The sequence below is a fragment of the Cebidichthys violaceus genome, unplaced genomic scaffold, assembly GCF_023349555.1.
Source record: "Cebidichthys violaceus isolate CVI_PGR_0920_01 unplaced genomic scaffold, fCebVio1.0.p SCAF_75, whole genome shotgun sequence".
Classification (NCBI taxonomy): domain Eukaryota; kingdom Metazoa; phylum Chordata; class Actinopteri; order Perciformes; family Stichaeidae; genus Cebidichthys; species Cebidichthys violaceus.
In genome coordinates this window covers 82,571-110,525 of record NW_027176959.1, presented here as the reverse complement: position 1 = coordinate 110,525, position 27,955 = coordinate 82,571, and the positions used below count along the sequence as shown (strand labels likewise).

The window sequence follows — 27,955 nt, the reverse complement described above, 5'->3', positions numbered from 1 at the left end:
TGTGCGACATCGTGTACAAACCAGCCCGTGTCACGCAAAATCATGCGTTTGATTACATTTGGCCAAACAATGGTTTTATGATGTGGAGCGTCAGAGCTGTCAGGTGGATTGTGTGCGTATTTGTTCCACTGGTGGTTGTGCACAAGCAGTCGACGTATACGGGGGGGGGGGGGGGGGGATGTAAGGTAACCGGTGTGGACTAATCGCTCTCATCTCGTCGCCTCTTAAAAAGTGGTATCAGCTGATTAAATGCAGCAAAATAAAATGTAATGATGGAGGGTAGGGCGAGCCAATAAGTGCGTTTGCTGCATCGTGGTGTTTATATTCCAGATGGAAGCTGGGTTGCAGTGCAGTGTGTAAACTGATCACATGTGGTGATGTCTGGCTCTTTAAAAGCAGTGATCCACCTTCCATCATGTTTATAGAAATTCTTTATTAGGAATAACCCCTTGAGATATGCCACCTCGCTTTTAGGGGGGGGGGTCCTTAAATCATCATATGTATCATCTGAACTTCAAAGGTTGCATTTTGATTTTGATTCTGATTTGATGTATAAATATATATTTATACCATTATGATTATTCTAGACAATGGTTTCCCAACTCTTTTTCCCATCAAACTCTTTTGTAACACATTTTGGGAAATATGCAGTCTTTGCGGCAGATAGTTCGATAGTCTCTCTCATGCCTGAACGATAAACAGGAAGCTGTACTGCCAGCAGCTAATTAGCTTAGCTTAGCAGAAAGACCGGAAACAAGGGGAAACAGCTAGCCTGGCCCTGTCCAAAAGTTGACGAAATCTGCCTCACAGCACCTCTTACGCTCTAATTATCAACACTTGAGTACGAAAAACAAGAAATCGCCGTTTTACTGAGGGTCGTGTGCCAAAGTGTTTCCTGGCTGGAAGCAGTAACTTCCTGCGGCCCTGAACCCACTCGCAAAACGCAGATTTTTTTGCTTTGGCACTTCTGTTTCCTGTCTTTGTGCTAAGCTAACAAGCAGCCGGCTGTAGCTTCGTATCGAGTGGTATCGATCTCAGGGATTTTCAGAAACTTACACTTGAACTTACATTTGAGGAGGTAAAAAACCCCGCCTGTGTTCTAATTTAGACCGCGTCATTTCATTCTCCAAAGTGGTGTGATGTAGCTTTAAATCCAGGGCTGGGCTTCTTGGTATATCTTTTCTCTACCTCTCATTTTGTATTATTTGAGGTTTTGGTAAGAAAACCGGACCCTCGGCGACATCATAGTGCCGGCATCATGCAGAGTCATGATGTGAGGTGCTCGTAGCTGTAGCATTACACAGCAATATTGGGAGAGAGCGTGAACATAAATCATGTCTCTTTATGCACGAGGGTGTATCTTTTATGCGGGTGGATTCAGTATATTTCAGCAGGGGGCTCTTTCATTACCTCTCAGAGTAGGCGTGCAGATCTTAATAACCTCATTCACAAGTTTAACCCCTTCACTGTGTGCCATTAGGTGGGTGCTTTTATCAAATGAACCATGAGCTGCTTGCGCATACAGTTTTCTCAGTGGAAATGTGACCGCAAAGGAAACACTTACTCTGTCAGCCAAACTCTGGACTAATAGCTCTCACTGTCTTTTTACTGGAACAGTTGTGTTGACAAAAGAAGCAGAAATACGTAGCTGGAGGGAAGCGCTGATCCATTTTTACTGCAGAGGCCAGAGAGGCTACAACGGCAGCATTTTGTTTAACATCCTGACCGCTGACTGATTTGTGAATGCGAGAGGCGCAACACCCGAGGGAGCTCGGTCAATACTGCAATTTGTCAATTTTTTTACATGGAGGACGGATTCGCGCGTCACTTCTTTAAGCATGCGGTGAAACTGGAAAGGTGGACTCAGTAGAGTGTCAGGTGACCACTGCTGTATCGTGTGATTGATCGTACACAACCCTAACAACTGGCTAACCCCCATGTGTAGACGTTGTAAAACACACTTCATTCAAACTCAAAAAATAAGCGGTGACGTATGCAGGAAATCGGCCTGTTTGTGTAAAACATTTCATACAATCTTGCCAGAAATCGAACTCACCGAGCTGTCTGCCCGCGTAGCAGCGGCTGAGTGGCGGCGATGTGCTCAGCAGTGTGTGTGTCGCTACTGCCGTTAGCTGTTAGCCAAACACACGGTCCAAAACAATACAAGAGCAAGCACATTTCAGGGATAGGGTGAGAAAATACCACCCATCCTGATAAGGCCTCATCGTCAATATTAAAAAACAACTATAGAGCAGAATCAATTAATAATCACGTTCAAAACATGGTGAATAACTTTGATTAGCAGAAAGGTGTCTGAGGAATTGCCTGTTTGCGAAGTCCCGCCCCCCCTTAGTTACTGTTGCTGAGGTTTAGTAGATGTAAAACAGGTGCATTGATAGGAAAGAACGGATAAATGCATGTTTGTCATGTCTGCCATGTTAAGCTCAGACTGGAGTCTGTGTGTGTGTGTGTGTGTGTGTATGTGCGGTGTGTGTGTGTGTGTGTGTGTGTGTGTGTGTGTGTGTGTGTGTATGTGCGGTGTGTGTGTGTGTGTGTGTGTGTGTGTGTGTGTGTGTGTGTGTGTGTGTGCGTGTACATGGAAAAAAGAGGAGATGTGATGGTACATTCCTCCTCTTGGCCATCCAGCATGAGTCAAAAGTGTCCACCGGGGTGTTGTTCGACTCTCCCGGCTGATGACACACACACACACACACACACACGCACACACGCACACACACACACACACACACACACACACACACACACACACACACACACACACACACACACTTGCCCAGCAGACCAGATAGACCTACTGTTGCTGGGCATACTGCAGCCTGTCAGAGAGAGTCGGGACTAAACAAACAGTTCCACAGAGTGACACCATGATGGGCTCGGCAGTTTCAAAAGACGGGATTTGAAAAATGAAGGATTTAACTGTTAATATGATGTTGGGTGCCGGTTGACAAATCTCCATCATCTCGCTGTTTAATCGCCAATTTGATCCATGGTGTTGGGAGAGAAAGGGTTTTGTAAACCAGCTCTCCCAATTCTCACTTCCAAAGCAGGTGATGGCTTTTCAACAGTCCGCCTATTTTTAAAATGTATTCATGAATTATTCAGTGCTTCAATGAATATACTGCAGGGAAAAGCTTTCAGTGTGAAAAAGAAGACGATGTGGGGTAGTCTGCGTGTTGACAAGTCTCTGGCACGGACTTCCTGTATCTGATCCTATGTGCTGATTCCCCTGTAGAGGGGCAGGGCGATAAAAGAGGATTCATCGCCGTTGGCAAAGTGATTTTCCTGTTGTGATGCTGATCCCATGCTGGGCTGTTTCCAGCTGCCAGTCACTGATCGTCCACCAGCGTACATTCAGATGCTTGCATGTGACTGAGCTTCTGATCAGAAACGTACACGTGTACATGCACGCTGATATTACCAATATGAAAATGTTCTGAATTTGATATGGGTCACCGAATCATCATCACCGAAATGTAGCTTTTTTCCAATCAAGGCACGTGGGATATGTCAATATTATCATGGCTCTAGGAGCGTTCTGTAGACACGTGTACAGCACATTCAGAACCTGCGTCTCAATTGGGGTTTTTAAAGGAGTTTCGACACTCTGCTTGAACACAAACCAGTCTGTTCTACAAAAAGAGCGGCATGGCCTGTGCTCACGCTTAGCCGTTAAAATAATAGCTTGAAGAGCACAGTTGTGCAAAACTTGCAGAGCGGTGACAATGAGAGTAGGCTACACCACAGGAGCAGCATGACTGCAGTTGGAAATTGGAATATTTAAAGAATGGCGTTCAATGGAAGTATGCGCAGCTGCTTAGTAGTAAAGTTGCGTTTTTGCACATATTATGTTGTTTGTGTTTACTTGTGTATAACACTCTCCTTCCATTTTAAGAAATTAAACTGGTAGTTTTTTTTAGCATTTTGTAGATAAAATTTACAATGCAATACCACCACTTTCAAAAATGGCCTCAAAAATGATCATGGAGCTTATTTTGACACAATAACTCTGACTAAGAGGCCGAGCTACGCCCATGGTGTACCATTTCTTTGAAGTCATGGTGGGGGGTGGGGGGGGGGGTTACTGGCTTGAGCTGGATTCTGGCTCCGCTATAAAAACACATAATTGGAATTACACAATATAAACTCATTCACCATAAATAAGTCAACCACTTAGCAACCTTTCTCTCAATAACTCAACGGTGACTTAACAACTTTTGCTATTTGGCCACCCTCCAAACTCTTTAAAGGTCAGTTATAAATTGAGATGCTGATGGGTGATCAGTCTGTCCATCTTAAACAGGGGCTTGGGCAGTTTGTGAGACGTTAATTCATTATTGATCTGCTTTCTTAAATGGTAATTTGATTCACAGGGATTTTCTATCTTTGCCTTTTGCTCTTAAGTAAACAGAGGCAATATTCAACCGCCACCAAACACAGAGCCGGCTTCAGGTCAGAGAGGGTCAGTAAGACACTTGGCTGTGGTGGAGAAAGAACTGACGACCTTCTGTCCATCAGGCAGTCTCACCAGCCATCTGGCCTTCATCAAGCAGTTGAATGAAGCACGCAACTCTAGACTGAAGCATATCAACTTTATTAATTTAGCATTTTGTAGATTAAATGATCAATCTGCCGTAGGATAAACATGCTGATTTGGCTGTCCCCAAACCAATGGGCAACGTCATGGCGAAAACGTTACCTTGTTATCTACAGTCTATGCTTCAACCTACGAGATATAGGTTTAGGTATTTATTTTTTTACTTTCTCGATCGCTGTCAACATATATTTAGTTTCCCACCAGTGCTGAGCAGGTGTTTGTTGAGCTTCAAAGCCAGCCTCATTGATCTGATTGTGTCAGAATCAATAGACAGAGCTGGAGTGCGTTTGATTCTACAGTCTGAGCATGAAAAAAAAGAAACGGACGCCTACATGTGTGATGGAGCAAGTGAGGGGGCTGCATAAGATGGAAGCTCTGCCGTCGAGTGTCTCTTCCTCTCCTCTCTAATGAAGTGAGGACGTTTATTTCTCTCGTTAAGCTATTCGTCAAGTTTTCCGCTTCTGTTTTAGCACCCACACCCAATTTTGGAGGTAGCAGACTGCATCGTCGAGGTCGGAGACTGCCTCTGTTTAATTCTACATTGACAAACTCCCATCCCTCCCTGCAAACAGTGGAAAAGCTATCCACTGTTTTTTTTTTACAATCCTGATGAATCTGCCTTATCCTACCGCACCAGCTGCAACCTCTTTTAACAACAGCAGCAGAACCACCAACATTTTCTCTGCCTCTCAGTCTTTCTGTCACGTCTGTCTTTTAAATAAATTAACCAGGTTGCTAAATTAATATGATTTTTTTCCTTTTCCAATACAAATCAAACCAAGGATCAGTCCCTTCGTTAATTTGAAATCTTACAACGGCAGACGTTAACAAAAATGTAACTAATCTTCAACTATTTGTACACAAAACTAGAGGTATGCTTGCAAATGTTACCATTCATCATAGATTTCCTCATAGCATTAATAAGATTTAAAACCAGTTTATTAGCTAATATGAATATCAAACCCCAGTCTGAACAAACTCCCTCTGAACTCACATGAAAAGGATTTTGTATCTTCAAAATGTGTTTTTGGCAGGCAGCAACCAGGCTAAATATCACTCCAACCTAGCTGCTACAACTGACTATTTTAAAAGCTTCAGGGGAGAAAACGTTAGCTAACGTTAGCTAGCTAACGTTTTATAAGATAACTGGGAGATAACGTTAGCTAGCTAACGTTTTATAAGATAACTGGGAGATAACGTTAGCTAGCTAACTTCTCTATACCTTTTGGGAAGCCCATTTAAAAGGGCAAGTTTGTGATCAGCGCTGACCTTCACTGAGACTGTTATTTTACCATAACTAGCCTATATTTGTTAACATAACCCTCGAGAATCCCTACAAACTATCAATCCATGGACATAATGTGACTAACTCTACAGATCTTTCACTGTTAAAACCCCAAGCCCTGCTTATATCCATTGTTTTTCCTTGATTTACTAGCTCAAGGCCCAGAGTGTCACCGATTACCTTTTATTTAATTCACTTGTGAAAAAAGAAAGTTTGATAGAAATCAATGAAGTGCTCTGTATCCATCCACATGACACCTGTGTTCCTCCATTCTTTGCTGACGATCTAACGTTGCTACAATCCAAAATGTTGTCCCTCTGTTTTGCAGTTTGTGATCCAGTTTGATTTTTATTGAATTTTTTAATTCAAATAAATCAATAAGGTCACCACACTTATGTGCATGCCAGCAAACTGAAAATATGTAATAGTAGCAGGCTCATTTTGAGTGCGTTTGTGTGTGATATGTAGTGCCATGCATGATCCATCTTTATAAAAAACACATATCTTCTCTCCATACATTTTGTACCCTTGTGCGTATCGAGCAATTGCGTGTTTAGTATGCGAGTGGTTGTGTGTCGGAATGTTTGTGTGTGAGTGTACGTGTGCTTGAGAGAGAGAGTAATGGTTAATCCCCGGCTGTCTGGAAGCAGGGCCTTCCTCTGTGAGCTCTGAGCTGCAGCTATATTTAGAGAGCCGCTCTGCTGTGGGGCAGCCATCACAACACATCGGCACACACTCGCTGTACACACACTGTGTTTCTGGGAGTGTGTGTGTGTGTGTTTGTGTGTGAGAATGCACTGACAGACAGGAGCAACCTTCAGAGTGGCTGTTTGCTCTGTCACTCTGATATTATCGTTATAATTATTATTAGCACTATTAGCATTATTATTTAACAGCTGTATTCTACTAACCCTGTATGTATGTGTCAGTGTAAACGTTTTTTTGGAGTCTGTGATTCTAATTTATGAAAACAATGTGTGTTTGCCAGTCACTGTTGAGTACCTCACTGTCGGAACGTATGGCGTTTTGTCTTCTTGCCGCGAATTGTGCGTCTGTACATTACAACTTTGCTTTACATGTCCCGTCTTTTTTTTATGCTTTGCCACGCTTACGAAGGCATAAAAAAGAATGTGTTTTAATCAAATTATCTTTGATGAAGAGCCCCCGAATATCAGATACTTAACTATAACAAATTAAATCTGACAGGGAAGCACCATCACCGCCTTTTGACAGCAGGGTGTGCCCTGAAGCCTTCTTCATTTATTACCGGCTCCAGCAGAAGACTGCTGAAGTATTACTCAGCCTGATTTATTTAAATCAGAAAATAAATTGCCTCTCATAGGCAGCTAATTAATTTCATATTGTGCAGGTATTGAACATGTGTCTGTGCCAAGCAGGAACGAATCTTGGGCTTCCAAGTTGATTTGTGGTGTTTCCTACCGTTGATTGGAACTCGTTTTTTTATGATCTAATGTTTCAAACATGGACCAGTGATTATCATATTGAGTGTTCTAGGCTTTTAAACCCTGTTTGTGCTTCATGCGCAGTGTTTATACATGTAATTGCATGAAAAGCCAAAGAACGACTTAAAGTTGAGAAAGCACACAGCACTGACACAATTAACAGCTTAGCCTGGCTCATATTTCATTCGTTTGGATGGAAAAGTCCGACTGCAATGCTTTCAAATTGAATTGCAGGGGCTTAGATGCAACAAATTTGTTTTGACATTGATTTCTCTGATATCCTGTGGTGAGTTTGCAAAGCCAAATTGAGCCGAGATGTTGAGAGGCTTCAGCTCAGCGGCTCTCGACCACTGGACTCACTGCTGGTCCATCTAGTGGGCCTCGGAGGTACTGCCAAATGGTTTGTAATGGTTGGGAATTTAAAAAGCTACTTATTTTTATATAAAAATGTGCTCAAGAATTCACATAAATTCAAACAGAGCATATTTCCAATGACCAGTTATGTTTGAATACCAACACACAAGATCCTGCTTAAATCCAGGTTCTCGTTTAGGTCCACAAACAGATGTGAAGACGGACTTGCTTCGCGCAACTCTGTCTGGCTTTATCATTTACGACGGAAATTCGCCTCTTGCCTCTATTCATATTTGTGAATAAGTGTTTTGCAGTTTCAATAATGACTACTGGGCATTAGTAAGCTTTTAAAAGACATTTTAGTGACAATTGCAAGTCCGATCAATGTCCCGTATTTCGCATACTGACCACGCCACTCACTTGAGTGTCTATGTGCTCCGTTTAAACCTTTAATTCCCATAATGTAACGCGATCAAATTCTGCCAACACACTCAACAGATTGTGAAACAAAATTCCAATCATAGATTTCCCTAACTGTCTAACATTTTGACCGTCTGATGCAGTCAAATGTGCCCACGTGTCCCAAGCGTTTCTTTTTGAGGGTGCTACGTCTGGGCCCCAAGATTAAAAAATAGTTCAACTTTTGGAACGCTGCAGCGCACACCGCATGTCATGTGACCAGGAACAACCAATCCCAGACAGCAGATATCTTTTGTTTCTTTGGTATCAGTCTACGGTAAATACATGGAGGAGAAGCCGATCATTTTAGTGCATTTTTTAGGAGGGGCAGATGGCGGTTGCAAGTGATGCACGAGTCATGGTGCTTTCAGCGGCAGCTAACCATTCTTTGTGAATTTGCCCGTCAGTCATGACCCATTGTTTATTCGAAAATATTAATTAGTGCGGCTTTATCTCAGTGAGGCCAGACATCAGGCCATTCAAATGTTTTCCAATGGAAGGTTATATAACCACCAACTCCCATTCCATGTTCAGAGATTGCTCTGTGCCTACAAAATAAGATACTGGTGAAAGGTATGACGCATCACAGGTTCCGCTAACACAATATATATATATATAATACTGTATATTTTTTAGCGCTGGATACATGGACATTACATTACATTATTACATTACAGTCATTTAGCAGACGCTTTTATCCAAAGCGACTTACAATAAGTGCATCAACATTGGTAATCAAAAGAACTACTAGTCACCAGAAGTCATAAGTACATTTCCTTTTCCAAACAAGCATCTAAGAGCATGAAGCAGAGCATAACTCAGAGCCAAAGTACAGAACCAAGAAAAACAGTTAGTGCTATAAGTAATACGAATACAATAAGTGCAATAAATACATGGACCATTTCATAACAGCAGAAAATACAAACTGAGAACCGTCTTCAGGATTCATTCTGTAGTCCAGCTCAACAGGGGATGACAGATCTGTTGTGTCACTGTGATGCAGCAGAGCCTCGTTACCTGTCGATTGCCAGTGCAGCATCTAACTGGCTACCCCCCCCCCCCCCCCTCCCTCCTGCCCGAGGCACAGCAGGATGAATAATTTATTGGCGTGCCTAGAATATTTAGAGCGAGCGAGGGGAGACGCGAGGAGTTACCGTCTCTTTATCCGGACACTCCCTGCTTCTGCAGATTTCGGCAGGCCGCACTGACAACACCTTTTGGAATAATATATTGAACAAATAGGAGACCACAGATTTGTCACAGCCTCAAGGGAGGGAGACAGAACGATTAGTTATATAGAATAGGGTTTCAAAATATTTGATGAAATGACGTTTGCTGAAATGAACGCATTAAGCGATTAGGGGGCGACACCCAAACCATTGCACAGAAAGCCCTGCGACAGATTATTTATTGAGATAATGTTTTGGGAGCAGAAAATTTGAGCCATTAAAAGGTTGCAATAAAAACAAAGTTGCTTTTTGGAAGCACACATTACTTTAACTTGCAGTAAATATAGAAATGCTGAAGAGCAGCTTTGAAAGAAATAAAAGAAACACCCGAGCCAGCAGCAACTCAAACAGATGTTCTCATACCGGCATTCCAGACAAAACGAAGACAGTGTCTGAAGTTGTATTTTCTGTGAGTAGATCAAACAAAGAGACTGTTGAACCCTTTTATTATCTCTACTGCCAAGATGCAGTCAGAGCACACTTTCTCAAAAGGCGAGAGCCTGTTGTAAATATTTCAGAAACGGAAAGAAAGAAGGAAGAAAGCAAAGGAAAAACCGATGGATTGATGGATGGAAGGGCAATTTTAATGTCAAAAGATCCTGGGAATATACCAGCAATTTATTCTAAATCTACACTTCTAAATAGCTGTGTGCTGGCTGTTCGTCACTTTTGGGAAATACGCTTATTCGCTTTTTCGCTGAGACTTAGATGAGATGATTGATACCACTCTAATGACGGTGCTGTTATTACGTAGCTGGAACCAGCAGCGAGTTAGCTTAGCATAAAGGCTGTAAACCGGGGAAAACAGCTAGCTTTGAGTCTGTCCACAGAGTAACAAAATCCACCTACCTCCATCTCTAAATTAACATATTATGTAATGTTTATTTACAGGACTTTGAGTAAAAACTGTCAAGCGTAAACTTGGCCGGAACAAGTTGCCAGGCAACCAGTGGAAACTCCAGGAAGCTACTGGTCCAGAGACATAACCAGATCATTTGGGAGCTTTTAGATTTGCTGGCAGGCAGATCTGGTGACCTTTGGACAGAGCCAAGCTAGCTGTCTCGACTAGAAGTTTGTCTTTATGCTAAGCTAAGCTAATCAGTTGGTCGCTCTAGCTACAAATTCACTGCACAGACATAAGAGTGGTTTCAATCACCTCATCCAACTCTCTGCGAGAAAATGAATAAGGGTATTACCCAAAATGTCTTACGATTCATTGAACATATGAGTCATACTATGCTTTCATAACCTATTTTACGAATTACATAAGCGGTGTGATTTTATTTCAAGCCAATCACTACAAAGATTTCACAATACACAGACGCAAACAGGATACTGAAATGATCATTTGTTTTTTGTACGTGGATACTTTCCTTGAATTCTCTGTTCCTCAGGACTTTAAAGAGCGGTCAGAGGTAGCTCAAAGGTAGACGCAGGAAATCAAACAAGGAATTCATGCAGGACAACCGATGTTAACATGACTAGTTTTTAAAAATGTATTTGCTTCTGACACTGTTCCACTTCCTGTGATTTCTTGTTTGTTTGAGCATGCGGGCTAATACTAACTGATCCTGTCCTAAGCGTCCCAACAATACAGCAGCAGACAAAACACAACGTAATAACAGGGCTAGCACTGTGAAGGGATTCAATCACAAACGTAGTCATCCCTGATTGACTGATTCATTGATTGAATGAAATATGGAGACAAATTACCATGAAGGCATATCACCGTAAAGGTTCCCATTCTCAGTATGGTCACACTGATGACATTTCCCCGCTCAATCATTAACAGTTCACCCATCGGAGAAGTGAATCGGCTGATTCCTTTCTCTGTCATCCATGTCTCTCACCACAATACGACAGCTGTCACTCTGTCTCTAATGTGGGGAAGAGATACAACCTTATGATCAACATAACAGCGTATCTTTGGCATGGCACTCTGCACACGGCTCGCATCATCCGACCGCTACAAGATTTGGGGTGTAATTCTGTAACTGGACAATGTGTGAATTTGGCATTCGGCAAAGAAAAGAAACAAAAATGTGTTTTCTGGTTTAAAAAAAAAAAATCCAAACAAACCCCAACTCTGGTCTGCATGCGCTTGACAACATCCCAGGTGATCTCATTATGTGACTGTGGCTTGCATGAAAAAACTCATACATGTGAATGAAACCTGAATGCACGCGTCTTCATTCACCACTGCTTCGCACCTCAGCCCCAGCCTGCTGCTCTAAAGTCCCCCTCCGTCTCAAATACTGTCTTCTGTCCTTCCTCTCTGCTTGCCCACGCTGGTGCCCACAAGGTCGTAATATTTTTCAAGGTATGTATGGATACATTTTTTTAAAACAAGCTGCCATCTTCCTCGTCATGTGGATGATTTGCGTGTTTCTGGCTCTCTGACTGGGGATGGATATATGGCGGACGTTACTGCTTTACGCCTCCCCCGCTTCAGGCTGGATAGCTGGCTAGCATCTCAGGAGACATCCATAAGGCAACCATGCCCATAGCAACAACCCTGGAAGGTCTGGCACTATTGCAATCCAGTGGGCTGCAATGTCATGTGCTGACTGAATGGCAATGCTAAGTCATTAGCATCCATTAATCAACTCCCCTGTTGCGCATCCTCTCTCACAGAACGCTTGGTCTCTGAAGGCCAGAACAAAATGGATTTGTTCCGTTAAGAGCTCAGGACGCAGGTAGTCTGAATGCTGGATTCTACCCAGGGAGGTAAATTGGGGTTATAGCACATTAGCCGTGTTTTGCTAACGTCTAAGATCTTAAATGTGAAATAAAGGTTTATATTGAAAAGATATGGTAATAATACCGTGGAAAAAACAAAGCGGTTGACAAGAAGTTATCCCTTACCTTACTTCCTGTTTGCTTAGCTGTCTGTAAAACTGTTCCCCGTCGCAAAAACAAAAAAAACAGAAACTGCTTTGCGGACATCACGACAGTTGCCACGGATTCCAGTGATGACAAGTTTTCAAAAAAAAACGACCCGTTCTCACTCCCAACTTTCACCCAGGAGACTGTTGTTTGTGTCTTGTGTGAGGGCGACGTAGACTTAATTTTAAATTACGTAACTTACAATTTTACTTGCATCGCATAAGATACTAAACTCACGTAACGACGTAACTTAAGTTACATACAAACATACTTAGCTTAACCCAAACTATGATCTTTTCCTAAGTCATTCCAAGTAGCAACGTAACACACTTTGACCTCACGTACGTAACGTACTGAACTTGCGTAACGTAGATAACATTAACTACGTGTTGAAGTCTATCGGACTACCCCGCACTTTGAAAAGTGACGCCAACAGATTCTGTCAACGTTGGCTGCTCCTTCTCTCACAACTATCATAACGCAGTCAAAATCTGAGCACACAGACATGATTTCAGTGTATATTATTATCTCTGATGTCCGTCGCAAAAAATAAACACTGCTTAAAATAAATTGCCTTGGGTTTTAAATAAACCATGTTGTGATACTTGATATGTACTGTGTTCCAGGTAACCCAGTTGCTTTCTAGGGTAACCTAGATTAGATGCAGTTTGCAGATAACCAGGGCAATCGTGTATTTATATTCCAAGTATTTCATTATACTTTTGCTCTCAACTGCCCTCTCTGTCATCCATATTGATTTTTGTGCCACCTTGCTTTCCCCGCTGAAAGCAATATTTCACATGACCACAAAACGTTTTGTATCTTTATTTATGTTGTGTTCCACAGGGGAATTATTTTTCATTCCCCAATTTATGGCTTCTCCATTTGAACAGAAAATGGGTTTGCTTGATTGTTTGTGATAATATTTGAGATATTTGCAAATCAATTTCAATGGATCATACTAAAAAGGCAAAAAAAAATATATATATTTTTATGGGACTGATGTGAACAGCAGCAATGTAAATGTACCAGGATTAGCTCGACAGCTAATCAGGACCGGTAGTCCCGAGACAACCAACACGTTTACCACAACAACTTTATGAGGTGATGTTTGTCAATGTTGTGTTTTCAGCTTGTTCCTCTGCCACAACGAGTAGTTTTTTTTTATATTATGGTGGGCATTAAATTCACATCTCAACTACTCAGTCAAAACAAATTGCACAAGAGGTATATTTTTTTTAGAATCCTCTTTGGATTAAAAAATTCCAGAAAGAAATAACATGTATTATTAGTGAAAGGCCCCTTTCAGGCTTTTGACACACTGGTCTTGCTCTGGTTCACCTCTGTCTGGCCAGACTACAGGGAGCAGGTGATGTGGGCACGACGCCAGCATTGCAGTGTTTCCTACCAGTTTGTCTCTCTGTCTCTGTTCTCTCAGTTCCTCTATATCTGCTGTCTTCTCATTTAATTATGTACAAATACACAGTTAGTGTACAAAATACTATGTATATATATATATATATATATATCACACAGAATACCTCAGGATGCAGTGATCAGCTGGATCTTTATCTCCATTTACCTGTCAAGTCGCCAGGAAATTCTGCAGAGTAAGCAACGTTGTGTAAGGAGCGTTCGTATTTAAAGTGATGTGGTATAATAAGGAGTATAAAGTGCGAGAAAGTCCACTCAGGGTGGATGGGATGTGTGTACGGGTCGAACAAACACAGGACTTTCACCCAGGACACTGCAGTTTGTGTCCTGGGTGAAACCCAGTTTACGTTTGTTACTTAAGGTAAATATTCAACGTTCCCCGTAGTTTGCAGGAACGCACAATGCCAACATTTCTTCTGCCGACTGGGTTGCATTTACATGTTATTGATTAATGACAATGTATCCGTCATCAACAGGTGGTCTGCAAGTAATGATGGAGAAATGAGAAGCTGCTTCTGATCTAGTTTGTCATTGTATACACCAGGTGCCTGTAAAAAGGATGGAGAACAGGCTGAACACAGTGTTGTAGTCAACAGTACGGACATTATTTGTCTATTTGTACTTCTGGCAAAGAATCCTCAGAGATCATGAATGGATTTGGCAGAACTTTACGAGGGGGAATTTGGCAAATGATTGGTTGGAAACCAGATTTTGCCTGTAATCTGGATCTGGAATCAGTTTTTGTTGTCGGCTTCACTCCTAATGAGGAGGCCTCGCAATCCAGCTGCTAAAAAGCACTTATGTGGTATTTTGGTGCAGAGGCTGCAGCTTTGCAAGTTTCAGAAAACTCTGACTAAGATGGATATGTATGATACTGTTTACATGCAGCTTTATGGATTAACACAAACCGTACAAACTCAAAGAAAGATAAGGAAATTTGGTATCATCACAGCTATAGGTTATGTGACTCTAATCAATATGTTTGTAATACCAATGTATCAAATGACAATGTAAAAACAATAGTGACGAACCTACAAAGAATTTTCACATTAATCTACAGCTCTCCCTCGGCCTTACGGAGAGTTTCAGCTCATTGTTTATCTGTGAGGCCTGAGATTGTACTGTTTTCAGTGAAGAAGCTACAGTATGCTACCCATTCAGTAAACAGCAGACAGACGCAGTTAAAGATAAAAGAAACAGATATTTTACCTCAGGAGTTGGTGGAGACCAAAAACAGAGCCAAAAGTGTGAATATTGAACTTACAACCTCAAAGGAAAGCTGAATAGTAAAACACCTTGACTTTTTATCAATCCATCATTTTTTAAAACAGGATTTAACTCATTTGGTATTTTGAAAAATAATGCCAAATCCTTTGTAGTGAAGCTACCTTTTTTACGCAGACCTCTGGACAATGTTAGTCCCATTTGACTGTGTTCATTAGATCATTGTCAATAATCATTATTTTCCTGTGAAAAAAAACGGGTGTTATGAGCAGGACTGGTGTGTGGAACAAACGACTTAAAACAATGTGTGGCAGAGTAACCTTTGTGCCTTCGGAGCAACTGAGCTGTTCATAAACCAGCCAGCAGTAAAGCCCGATTAATGGTCTGAGGCTCTGTGTGATTGCTTAATGCGGTTTCCATGGTTACCACTTGCAGCGATGTGCATTGGAATGCCGAACCTTGCGGCGGATTTTTCTGCACCTTTTCTTCCGAGCTGCAGAGACGGTTGTTCTGCCAAGGCTTTTTAATTCATGTCGAAATGAGAACATGGCAGCGTGTCCTTCTATTCACACCTGTCTTACCTGTAAGGTGCTAGAGACTCCTGAAAGAGAAGAACCACAGGCTCAAATTAAAGGTCAGGGTAAACGGCAAATCAATCGGTGGCTGTAATATATTTTATTACATGACCTGGTTCCCCTGGTACTCCAGCCCAATGGCGTTGGGGGGGATCATATTACATGGGGGGGGGGGGGGGGGTCTCTGCCCCTGATTCTTTTCTCACATTTCTATTTATAGGATGGAGATGTAAACTGCATCACCGCTCCTGCAGTACTCTTTGATTCATCTCTCTTGTCCTCTACAGTGGTGGAAGAACTATTCGGATCATTTATGGCAAAAATACTAATGCATTCATCTTAAATGACTCTATCACAAGTAAAACTACTTGATGCTAAATCCTACTGAAGTAAAACTACAGTATGATCAGTGAAATGTACTTAAGAGTATCAATAGTCGTTCCACAGAAATGTCCCCTCTGTGACTGGCAGGTGGCCAGAGGAATTACTGTAAATGAATGCTGATCTTGTTTTGTTAGCTGCTGGATGTGTAAATAAGCAACTGTTTGCAAGCACATTCATCATATCGAATTAAAAGGTGTGTGCTGATATGTCCATGTTGTGTTCACAACTTGTTTCCGCTGCCCCCAAGTGGGCAAAAATATACTTATGTAGGTTTGTGTTGTGATTGGAAACAGCCTTGTATGTTGTCTCTGCTCTGACTTTGGTACAAGAAGACACAGTTTTAATGTTATGTTTAATGTCAAAAGAAAGGCTGACTTTTCAAACTGAGACAATGTAAAGGGAAAGGGAATCTGTCTGTAATGTTTCTCAGCGTGACTGAACAGTTCAATTCAGCTTATTTGTGTACGTGTTTTGAACTCATCCACTCATTTGAAGTTCAGGGAACTCACATTTTGTATGGCAGCAGAGGAATTAACGATTTTAAGTTGAACCAGCTTGGTGTACAACGGTGTACAATTGAATACTAAAAGATGATGGATGGATGTAAAAAAAATACTTTAAAGACGTAAACCCATATTTAGTCATGTTTATAATTTGTTGGAATACCAAGAGATGCTTCCAATTCGGCTGCAACTTTACATCTGCATCATTTATCTCAGGCTGTACATAACCTGCACATAACACAGACTGTTTTTGTCTATGCAGCGGGTGAATAATGTTGTTTAGTGTGTGTGAAGCGACAAATAACACAGAACGACTGTATTTTATACGACTCTCAGCCCAGGGATGGCTCTCAAACGTTCAAATAACATTTCACTTTAGATGAAACAAAGTAGAACTATGCGAGTCTTACAACAGCTTTTATGAAAGTGTGCTTTTTGCTAATATCCTCCTCCTCCTCCTCGTTCTCTTTGCAGACCATGCAAGCGGCGCGATGCCCGACAGATGAGCTGTCGCTGAGTAATTGTGCCGTGGTGAGCGAGAAGGATCTGCAGTCAGGAGAGTGAGTAATCACTATCGCCTATTCATCCATGCGTTTGTCAATACAGACCCACACACCCGGGCATCTCCCCGAGCATTTACTCATCCACCCACCCACCTTACCGCCTTATCCTTCGTCCAGAAGGTCACAGTCAATAATCTGACATGAGGCTGCAGGATTTACAGCGTGTGATAATCAGGATTATTTTGCCGGATATTGTAATAATGATGAACTAGAGGTGCAAGAATTAAATGTGAAGAAAACACCATCTTTTCAAACTGATGATTCAAAAATGTAATAAATAAAAATGTAATAAATCGCAAACATTAATGCCAACAAACAGTTCCTTGAAGCTAACCGACAAAAATCAAGCACTTTCTTATCTGATCCCTGATCAGTGAGATCAAATTATGAAGAGTTAATGATGAAGCACATGAACGCATCATTTACTGCGCATCCTTTGTGAGGGAGTAGGTAATTTGAATCCAGTGCCAGAATGAGGTCTGCCAGGAACAATAAAAAGCACTATGTAGAGAGGAAATTACAGAATATAAATACATGAAATCTCTGTTGCAGAAGCATGCATGCCATCGCTGTAATAGTTCAAATAGAAACTTTAAAAAGCACGATAGTATGGTTATTGGCATTGTCTGTAATTATGTACGGTACTGAAACAGTATTTCATTATTTTATTGTAATTTCTGCGTTGCCACCATCACCGTTGGCCCTCTAAATGAAGGGACAAACACTTTGCTCACACACCCTTTTTACTTATTTTAGTGTCTGCATTATTTTGTCCCTGTCAGGCCATTTTGTGCAACTGTGAGATGAAAGCCTTTCCACTTGGTTTTGCATGACAAACACTTCAGATGTCATCGTCTTTCTGCTGCACTTTATCTCTCTGTGTGTTGAAGCAAGAAAGGTTGCTCTCATAAAAAATAATGGGATTGAGCTGCTGACGAACAACAGACACAGGCTCATTGCTGCAGCCAATGTACATAAGTATTGTTACATAAGAATATAACAATCAAAAAAATATAAAAACAGATTTAAAAAATAGTAGATACTATTGGTTAATATACATTTGCACACATTAGTTTCCGTATGTTGTTATCATTTTAAGAATTAGCAAACATTCCACTTGATTTCAAGTGGGAGCCTCTTGACAGACTTCAAAATGAATGTGTTATCTGACTGTGTCCTACATTTGTACTGCCATGGCAACTGCTGCCTTGTCTTCATCATTCATTGCCACCAGCAGGACACTGTGCATGACGTTTTAAGATTATAACTATATATTGTTTTCAGGTTGAACACTTGTCATTATTGTAAATATCTGGTAATGAGTATACGCAGATATTCATAGTCAGCTGGCGAAAGATTAAAGACGTTTCTCTCGTAGCCGAGCAACAAGGTAACGCTTTAAAATGAAGGCGTTAAATACTCACTGCAGTGATGTGATGCATTCCTTCAGTAGGCATCGACTTTTAAAGATGGTTTTACTCTTAACAAACAATCTCGATGAGCCTTGTGAGCGTGCCTTATGTGAGAGGAAAGCAGTGGTATCCTAGCAACCATCGCAGACTAACCAATCGCAACTCGTCAACAATGCCTCTGTGAAATTAGCCAATTAAATAGTGGTGCATGGTCTCCACACACACTGATATATTGGTGTTTTTCTTTCCTCACCTCCAGAGATGTGACCTAGAGCGCTGTAAAAAGATCAGTATTGTGTTTGAATAAATGAATTAAAGCTGCACCAACCAATGTTTTTAATCACCATGTAACATGTAATGTGCAAGGAGTTGTCTATACGTTGAACATTGTCATCCCAGTGTATACGATTCCTTCTCTATTTTGGATATTTGCTTTGGTTTTTTGGGGCATGAAGTTACCTGCTCAGCACCAGAGAGGCAACGTTGGCATCTAGCTTCTGAATATAGCGGAGCATTTAGCAGCTAGAGAAGCAATATTCCCCTCAAGAGTTTGTGCAGACCAAACCAGAGCAAAAAGAAGACTGGATAGTGGACTCATATTTATCAGGTGGCCAGAAACAAAACTCTAAATGCATGCTAATGTAGCTTCATGTCTGCCGGATGTATAAAAAGCAACTGTTTGCGAAGACGTAAACCATTGTCATGGCCCCAAATAATCTGCTTCAATCTCTAGACAGAAACTATGGCAAGGGACACCATTAACATGCCACAGAAAAGGTACAATGGAGACAGCTGGTAGTTATAGTAACGTTGACGTTAAAGCATAAAGATGGAGCGGAAAAGAACATATCAGATAGTGAAAGGTCAAATAAGACAAATTGGGGGATGAGGGAGCAGTGTTGCATTGCATATAGTAGTTAATAAAAGTCCTGGGCAAGCCAAACAAAATGTATTATGACGTGTAATAACCAGCGTCCGTCTGCCTCCTATCTCTACAGACATGTGACAGTGAAGACCACACCCAACCACAAGTTTGTGTTCACAGTGAAGACCCACCACACTGTGGCACCTGGAAGCATCGCCTTCAGCCTGCCACAGGTACACACACACACACACACACACACACACACACACACACACACACACACACACAAGCAACTTGCACACACTTTGTTAATTGGCCTACTGTTTGTTGTCTTTCCTTACATCACTGTCTTTATCTCTCCTGTAGAGGAAATGGGCCGGTCTCTCCATTGGCCAGGAAGTGGAAGGTAAAATATTCTCTATTTGATTTCTGCAAAATGCTCCTAACAGAACATAATAGCTCTTTTGCCGTAATTGACATTAGCTATGACATCAGTGACCTCCATTGTTACTCATTTCTGAAACAATGGGTCATTCATTTCTAACTGACAGTTAGTTAGTCCAGTTCGCCGGCTGAAATGACAACTGTCACTGAATTATTTTATCAACTGTAGCTAGCTAGCTAATTAAGGTAACGTTAGCTCAATGAGATGGTTGCAAACATAAAGCTAGTGTCTGGCAGCCTTTTTGTTATTTCTAGCTTACTTGTATTAAAACAAGAAACCCGTAAAGGCCTACTAAACATGTACTTGTGGGTAAATACATTCAATGAAGAGCAGGACTCTTCTGGATATCATCCAGGATTGCCTTCCACACAGTTGGGGAAATATTACCGCGAGTTGTAATTAGCGATATGCTAAACCCTGTAGCTACTGCGGGCAGTAAGCTAGGTAGCTGGATATGCTAACATTTGTATTACATTAGTGCAGTATTTAATCCATTTCTTACTCATTTTTAGTTTTGAAAAGGCAAAAAAAGACCCATTTAATGTAATGTGTGCTAGTCTAAACAAAATGGTGTATTTATTTACATGTTCAATTGGTATGTCCCCTCAGTGGCCAACTATAACTTTGACAAGTCCAAGCAGTGCATTGGCGCCATGACAATCGAAATTGACTTCCTGCAGAAAAAGAGTACTGACTCCTCCCCCTACGACTCAGACAAGATGGCCGCCGAGTTTATCCAGCAGTTCAACAACCAGAGCTTCTCTGTTACCCAGCAGGTTCATATCCACAAACCTACAAAATATCTCTCTCTCTCACACACACACACACACACACACACACACACACACACACACACACACACACACACACACACACACACACACACAGACACTGCTTTGTTCTTTGTTGCTTGGCAGGTTGTTTGATCATCCTCTTGCTTTTCTCCGTCTCTCAGCTAGTGTTTAGTTTTTGCGACAAGCTGTTTGGCTTGATGGTAAAAGATATCGAGGCCATGGATGCCAGCATCCTCAGAGGAGAACCAGCTTCTGGAAAGAAACAGAAGGTACCCGACCGGCATTGCAGAACCTGGGGTTTATTTAATTTATCGTCAAGACCAGTAAAAGGAGCAGATCAAAGTGTCACCATTCACGAGCCTTTTTTAAATGGGGGACACCTGATCTTTAACAAGCATATGTGTGGGGTTGCAGGGGACGCGTCCCCCTCAATATTTAATACGTGCGCATTTTTGTGTCCCCCAACCCTCAAAATGAAAAAGTTGAAAGTAGCAGAAGATTTTTATTTTGAAGAACCGTTAAAACTCGACTCATAGACCCCCAACAATGCCCCCAACAATTGCCATAAAAATCTGCATACAAATTCAGCAGAATCCAGGAAATTAAGTATTTGACTCTCAAAATGTCATGGAGGATAACCCCCCCACGGCCCCAAGTACTCATTGTAGCTCTGCTACCCCTCAATAATTAAACTCTAGGTAATGCCTAAAGATTGAAATGCAATCGCTTATGAGGAATGAAATGGTGCGGATATCAGCTGGAGTCGAGGGAATAGAAGCATCCCAGTGATTTATTGCTTTACACATTATTTAGCAATGCACGTTAGTATGGTGGCCCCTCAGGACAAGAAGCAGTCACAATTGCACACATTCAGAGAAATTGGCTCCAGATTCAGAAATGCATCAAATACTACAACATAAAAAAGTGAAAACTCATACATCAGTAAAAAGACATTTAGAATTGCGGGAAAATAGCTAAAACCAGAAATGCTGCAAATAACACAGTAGGTGCTGCTGGTGCGTTCTCTCCCCTCAAGTGTACAAATTAAAAGATGAATCATTTGATGCTAGCATGTGGCTAAATGAAGAAAAGCTTGTGCATAAAGTCTTTGTGTAAATATATGCCAGTTCTCTGAATGGAGACCGATTGCAGCTCTTGTTTTCTCCGACAGATCGACATCGGACTGATGGTGGGCAACAGCCAGGTGATCTTTGAGAAGGCCAATAGTTCATCCCTCACACTAGTTGGTAAGTTCCTTCTTTTACCGCAATGTGATTGACCTTTAGGATCTGGACTCTAGGGGGCTAAGAGAAGGACAATATGTCACCAAATCAAAGAGGGAACTATTGTCAGAAGCTGTTTTTCTTAGCATTTTCTGTCAATCGTAAGATGAAGTTTTAAATATATTGCAATGTACATGGTAAACCCAGGGTGCTGCATAAACAATATGAGGGCCGTGGATCATGCAACAGTCCCATATCTGTTTTCTCCACAGGATGGCAGTAGGAACACTACAGTATTCTCTCACTAAGGAAAAAAGGCGATTTATAAGCCAAACTTGACTTTTATTTTAAGGGTTTTTAATTCTCTATTGAGCTACAGAAATCCCATTTTCCTTCCCATCTGACAACATCCCGAAACTGGTTTATTTTTTAGAACCATTTGACAAATATCTTACTCTATCCTCATGGAGCTTTAAAAACACATGAGAGTTGCTGGTCAAGCGGTTCCCCTATGTCTTTTAACAGGTAAGGCAAAGACCAAGGAGGCCCGACAGACGATCATCAACCCAGAGTGGAACTTTGAGAAGATGGGAATCGGCGGTCTGGACAAGGAATTCTCCGACATTTTCCGCAGGGCCTTTGCTTCCCGAGTCTTCCCTCCAGACATTGTGGAGCAGATGGGTGAGAAAGCCTCTCGATCTTCACTCTGGTCGACTTTTCATATTCTTACCGCATCAGACTGCCTTATCTTTATCGTTATTTGTTATTTCTGAGAATCTACCGCGCGTCCACCATCCTTTTATTGGCTTATTATGAGAAGATTGTCATGATGTCTCTTTTCTCCTCTGTATTTATGAGGTTTTAGCTTTCTATATGACATATAGTGTAATGCAGGAACTTTAACTTGACTTTAACTCTGACTGTAAATTCATTGTTTTTTCAACAAGTGAACGTTAAGGACGGAGCCGGAGGGAGGCTGGTGATATTGCCACACAAAAAGGAAATATACAAAATTAAAGTCGTAAATTTACGAGGAATAAACGTTCTCTGAGATTAATAAGCAGCTGGACTTTAAAGAGACATTGCCGTGAAGTGGACCTATCCAGTAAAAAAACATCATTGGCTACTGCGTTTCTCTTTCTGGTAAATTTAAATCTTATATATTTATCTTGTAAATTTGTTGATTTTGTCTTGTAAATTAACCTCTTGGAACTCAGGGAATATTCATGTTTTATCCTCATACATTTGTGAATTTTCTCATAAATGTAGGACTTAATATAAACCCCTTCCCCAGGCTACTTTTTTTTTTTACTTACAATGGCCCCAATATGTCATCATAGAAACTTATTATAGTAAATTAATATATTTCAGACTTTCTTTTTTTTCATTTAGTTTCATAACCAAACAGTTATTTTGTATACTGCATTTTTCTAGCAGTAGCAAAATCTAATATACAGTAATACAATGGAGGAAACAGGATTAGTCAACACAGCAGCTTTTTCCCCCTCACACACACACACACACACACACACACACACACACACACACACACACACACACACACACACACACACACACACACACACACACACACACACAGAGAGAGACACACAGACAGCAACATCCTTGGTTTTATGATTCATTTTATTAATCTGCTTTCTTCTCCCTCTGGCTTTTGTTACATTCATAAATCTTTATCCCCTCCTCTCCTTGCTTTTTCCTCTGGCGTCTTGTATTTCTTACATCTCTCCTTTCTGATTCTCTTTGCACTTTTCACTCCGCATCTCACTTTTTCTTTCTTTCTCCTCCCTCCCAGGGTGTAAGCACGTGAAGGGCATCATGCTGTTCGGGCCTCCTGGCTGTGGTAAAACACTGATGGCCAGGCAGATTGGCAAGATGCTCAACGCCCGCGAGCCGAAGGTCGTCAACGGCCCCGAGATCCTCAACAAGTACGTGGGAGAGTCTGAGGCCAACATCCGCAAGCTCTTCGCTGACGCGGAGGACGAGCAGAAGAGGGTGAGGGGAAGACTCTCAATGTGCTTCTTTTTTTAAATGTTCAAGTAGAAAAACAAAACTGAAGTAATCGTTTTTGAACTCGTCTCCAGCTGGGAGCCAACAGCGGCCTCCATATCATCATCTTTGATGAGCTGGATGCCATCTGCAAGCAGAGAGGCACGGGCGCCAGCAGCACGGGCGTGCACGACACCGTGGTCAACCAGCTGCTGTCCAAGATTGACGGCGTGGAGCAACTCAACAACATCCTGGTCATCGGTCAGTAGCATCAGCGGGAACTGATACTATATGACGATATAAAGGCTGTCGGTTGTCATCTTTAAAGAACCCAATCAGACCGTATTCCTCTCACTACTGCTTCTTCCTTTATGTTTTGATTTTAAGCTAAGAATGATTCACATGCTAATGGATGCGTGTGAAATGATATCAACATAATTTATCTGCCTACATGATACATGTTTGTTTGCGCCATGAATACGGTGAATGTCAGACAGCACGGCTCACATATGTCTGCCTTCCCTCAATCTCTGCTGTTTCCTCTTTCCCTCCAGGTATGACCAACAGGCCTGACCTGATAGATGACGCCCTGATGAGGCCTGGCAGGTTCGAGGTCAAGATGGAAATCAGTGAGTGTTCCAGAACCCCCCCCCCTCTTTCTCTCTCTCTCTCTCTCTCTCTCTCTCTCTCTCTCTCGGCCTGTTCGGCCCTGTTTCTTATACAAACTGCTCAGCTTGACATTCTGGTTTAAGTTCTCAGTCCTCAGCACATTTCTAGTTTGCTTAATGCTGACGTGATCATTTTAGGGCGTGTCCATATGCGTTCAGAGCAGTGATTGGTCGAGGGGATTGTTTGCGTAAGTTGAGCCACAGAGACGCTTCAGAAAGGAAACGGCACACTTAAGATTCATTTACTGTGTCTATGTCGTGCAGGTTCTTGTTGTGTTCATTTGTGGAGATTATTTTTCCTGTAAGTATCATAAAGTTGTGTTTGCCACAGAGCTCATTTTCTGCAATAATTTATAAACGCAATGGAAAAAAATCCCCCTGGCTTTTTGTCGACGGAACCAGTGCGGTTCTAACTACCGGGGTCGGCCTACAAAAATATGTCATCCCCGCAGCACTCTATATGTGTTTTTAAAAACATCATGCCAATTAAGCAGCATGGAGTGGAAATGAATGTGTGAATAGAGACATTTTACTAATTTTACCTTTTACATGTTCATCGCCTCCTCTGCCCATTCCCATCCTTCCTCCCTTCCTTTCCTCGCGTCTTCCATTCTGTCACATCAACTCTACCCGATCCCTCTCTCCCAATGACCTCTCGACTCCTCTTTCCATTCCCGTGTCCATCTTGTCCTCGCGCCCCTCCTCCTCCTCCTCCTCCTCCTCCTCCTCTCACCTCCAGGTCTGCCCGATGAGAAGGGGCGTGTCCAGATCCTGACCATCCACACCAACAAGATGCGAGGCTACAACCTGCTCGCCCCCGACGTCGACATCAAGGAGCTGGCAGCCGACACCAAGAACTACAGCGGTGCGGAGCTGGAGGGGCTGGTCAGGGCCGCTCAGTCCACGGCCATGAACCGACACATCAAGGTCACTCGGCACTTTCCAAGACTCAAAGCTTGCATTAGGGTTTGGTTGGGATGAAAACGTATAAAATCATGTTGAAAGTCAAAGTAAGTTGTAAAATATGATATTGTAATAACAGCTGGCACAGCCAAATAGTGGTTAGCAGAAAGTAAACATGCTAGCTGGCAGGGTAGCAGGCTAGCAGATTATCTTGCTAGTTTTCGTGACCCTCGCCTGTGTAGCCCACAGCAAAATGACCGAATCTTGGGCAACGTTATACTAACTGTTAACGTCACGCAAAGCTTGATGGGAGCTGGACTGGTAAATACTTGAAAACATATTAATTCCATTCCAATAAGCAAAACAACAGGAGTGACAAAAGTCATGAAAATTAGCTTTTTGTTTGCGTGAAAGTTCATTCTTGACTTTGGGAATAGTCATTTGGCAAAAATAATGTCAAATCAAGGACTACTTATTCGCCTTTTCTGGAACTTTCACCTGCATCTTACAACAAGTGGAATTAGTTCAGTAGAATTGTTTCAGTTTTTATAACTTGCAACTTAAAAGTTCCTTTTATTCACCCCCTGGCTCCTAGTGATAAGTAAACTGAACTTTATATGTACAACCTGAGGAGGTCCCTTTAAAAATGACACCGTTTCAATACAATGTATGTTCTTCTCCAGGCCACAGCTACAGTGGAAGTGGACATGGAGAAGGCAGAGAAGCTGCAGGTCACCAGGAGTGACTTCATGGGATCCCTGAACAACGACATCAAACCTGTATGTACCGGCTCGTTTTACAGTTCATGTCTGTAGAATACGGTTTAATCCTGTAATATGTAAAGGCAGAACTCAGTTCCTGACACTTCCTTATGTTTTCTGTCCAGGCGTTTGGTACGAACCAGGAGGACTACTCCAACTACATCATGAACGGCATCATCAAATGGGGCGACCCGGTCACTCATGTCCTGGATGATGGAGAGCTGCTGGTGCAGCAGACCAAGAACAGTGATCGCACACCGCTGGTGGCTGTGCTACTGGAGGGTAAGTAACCAGAAACACACAGAAAAGCATAGCAAAAATACAATGAAACACACACTTTTATGCACTATTATTCCAGTTAAAGAGTTAAATCAATTTGTTTTGCCAAAATTGTTGATAATGTGCGACTTTGCACAAGTTTGAATCAAATTTCCTGAGTTTCCGAGGTATTCCAGACCAGTGAGATCAATGCAAATATTTACACCATTCAAATTTGCAATCACGGTTTATTTCAAGACGCCATATTTCCGATAAACGTGGCTGTAGTGACTTCCGTTTTGGAGATTATGGGAAATGAGGACTCACACAACATATCAGGCACGAGTCTCCTACAGCTTTTCAAATGAACATGATTTCTACACGAATCATTCCAAAAGCTTGTCTCTGCAGTCGGAACGAAATCAAAGCGCGACGTTAGCACGACCCATAGAGGCACCATGTTTATGGGAAAATACCCCACGTTGAAATAAACCAGTTTTAGTGGTTAAAAAAAACATTATTTGCGCTAAATGACTCAAACAACATCCTACGGCTTTCCCCCCACTGAGTAGCTACACACACACACACACACACACACATACAAACACAAACACATGCAGACAGTAAATTGCACCCCTCCTCTGCTCTCAACACACACCAGGCCCACCCCACAGCGGAAAGACGGCCTTGGCAGCTCAGATTGCAGAGGACTCGGAGTTCCCCTTCATTAAGATCTGCTCTCCAGACAAGATGATTGGACACTCTGAGATCTCCAAGTGCCAGGCGATCAAAAAGGTAAGCTCTGCAGTGTGTTTTAACCCCCGTAGTATGTCAGCAAACAATGCCTGTCTTTCCTCTGTCCCTTTCCTCACTCCTTTGTCCCTCCCTCACTACTGTTTCAGGTCTTCGATGATGCGTATAAGTCACAGCTCAGCTGCGTGGTGGTGGATGACATTGAGCGCCTGCTGGACTACGTCCCCATCGGGCCTCGTTTCTCCAACCTGGTGCTTCAGGCTCTGCTGGTGCTGCTGAAGAAAGCTCCGCCAAAGGTCAGAGTTCATCTGACACCCGTATACATATTGCTACTGTTACTATATGTGCACCACACAGCAGGGGTTCTCGAACCTTTTGTAGCTTATTGCACACTTCTGATTGATTAAAAAAAAACAGAGGACACCCTTAAATAAATGAGAAGAGAAAACCTGACATGACAAAACAAAGGAAAAAACTAAACTGGGCTGTAAATATGTGTTATGCCGACATAACAATAACTAGCTTTGTATATTACCAAAAACATAAAAATTCCAAACCATTTGGCAGTACAGCTACGGCCCACTAGATGGCGCTCTGGTTGAGAATAAAGTACATATTGTCAACAAATCAACACAGAAATATCTAAACCAACAATGAACTTATCTTACTGAGAAGTATCGAGAGTGTCTACAACCTAAAATCTTCTTTCTCTGTGCCTTAAAGCTCCATTGTCGTTGAGCAACATTATTTTGACTCAATCTCACAAACAGTATTCCTGGGCAGTGGTTTCCAACCAAAGGGTCAGCATCCCCCCCAAGGGGTCAGAAGATAAATTAGAGGGGTCATGGGTAAACAGGTTTGAAAAACAGAAGAGATACGTTTCTGCTAA

The 27,955-nt window shown here is 41.9% G+C and overlaps 1 protein-coding gene across 3 annotated transcripts in view; it reads left to right on the top strand.

The window, feature by feature from the left end:
* nsfa (N-ethylmaleimide-sensitive factor a) overlaps positions 1-27,955 on the top strand; it is a 34,312-nt gene that overhangs the window by 508 nt on the left and 5,849 nt on the right. For 2 of the 3 annotated variants that reach the window (XM_068737032.1, XM_068737031.1), the window contains exons 2-17: positions 11,708-11,725; positions 16,886-16,971; positions 19,385-19,484; positions 19,618-19,657; positions 20,306-20,472; positions 20,652-20,759; positions 21,662-21,737; positions 22,239-22,394; positions 23,530-23,729; positions 23,819-23,984; positions 24,278-24,352; positions 25,131-25,318; positions 25,978-26,073; positions 26,181-26,337; positions 26,975-27,108; positions 27,216-27,362. In XM_068737032.1, coding sequence (XP_068593133.1) covers positions 11,708-11,725; positions 16,886-16,971; positions 19,385-19,484; positions 19,618-19,657; positions 20,306-20,472; positions 20,652-20,759; positions 21,662-21,737; positions 22,239-22,394; positions 23,530-23,729; positions 23,819-23,984; positions 24,278-24,352; positions 25,131-25,318; positions 25,978-26,073; positions 26,181-26,337; positions 26,975-27,108; positions 27,216-27,362 — 1,914 coding nt within the window. The remainder of the gene's footprint in view (positions 1-11,707; positions 11,726-16,885; positions 16,972-19,384; positions 19,485-19,617; positions 19,658-20,305; positions 20,473-20,651; positions 20,760-21,661; positions 21,738-22,238; positions 22,395-23,529; positions 23,730-23,818; positions 23,985-24,277; positions 24,353-25,130; positions 25,319-25,977; positions 26,074-26,180; positions 26,338-26,974; positions 27,109-27,215; positions 27,363-27,955) is intronic. The other variant, XM_068737033.1, reaches the window with a different exon arrangement.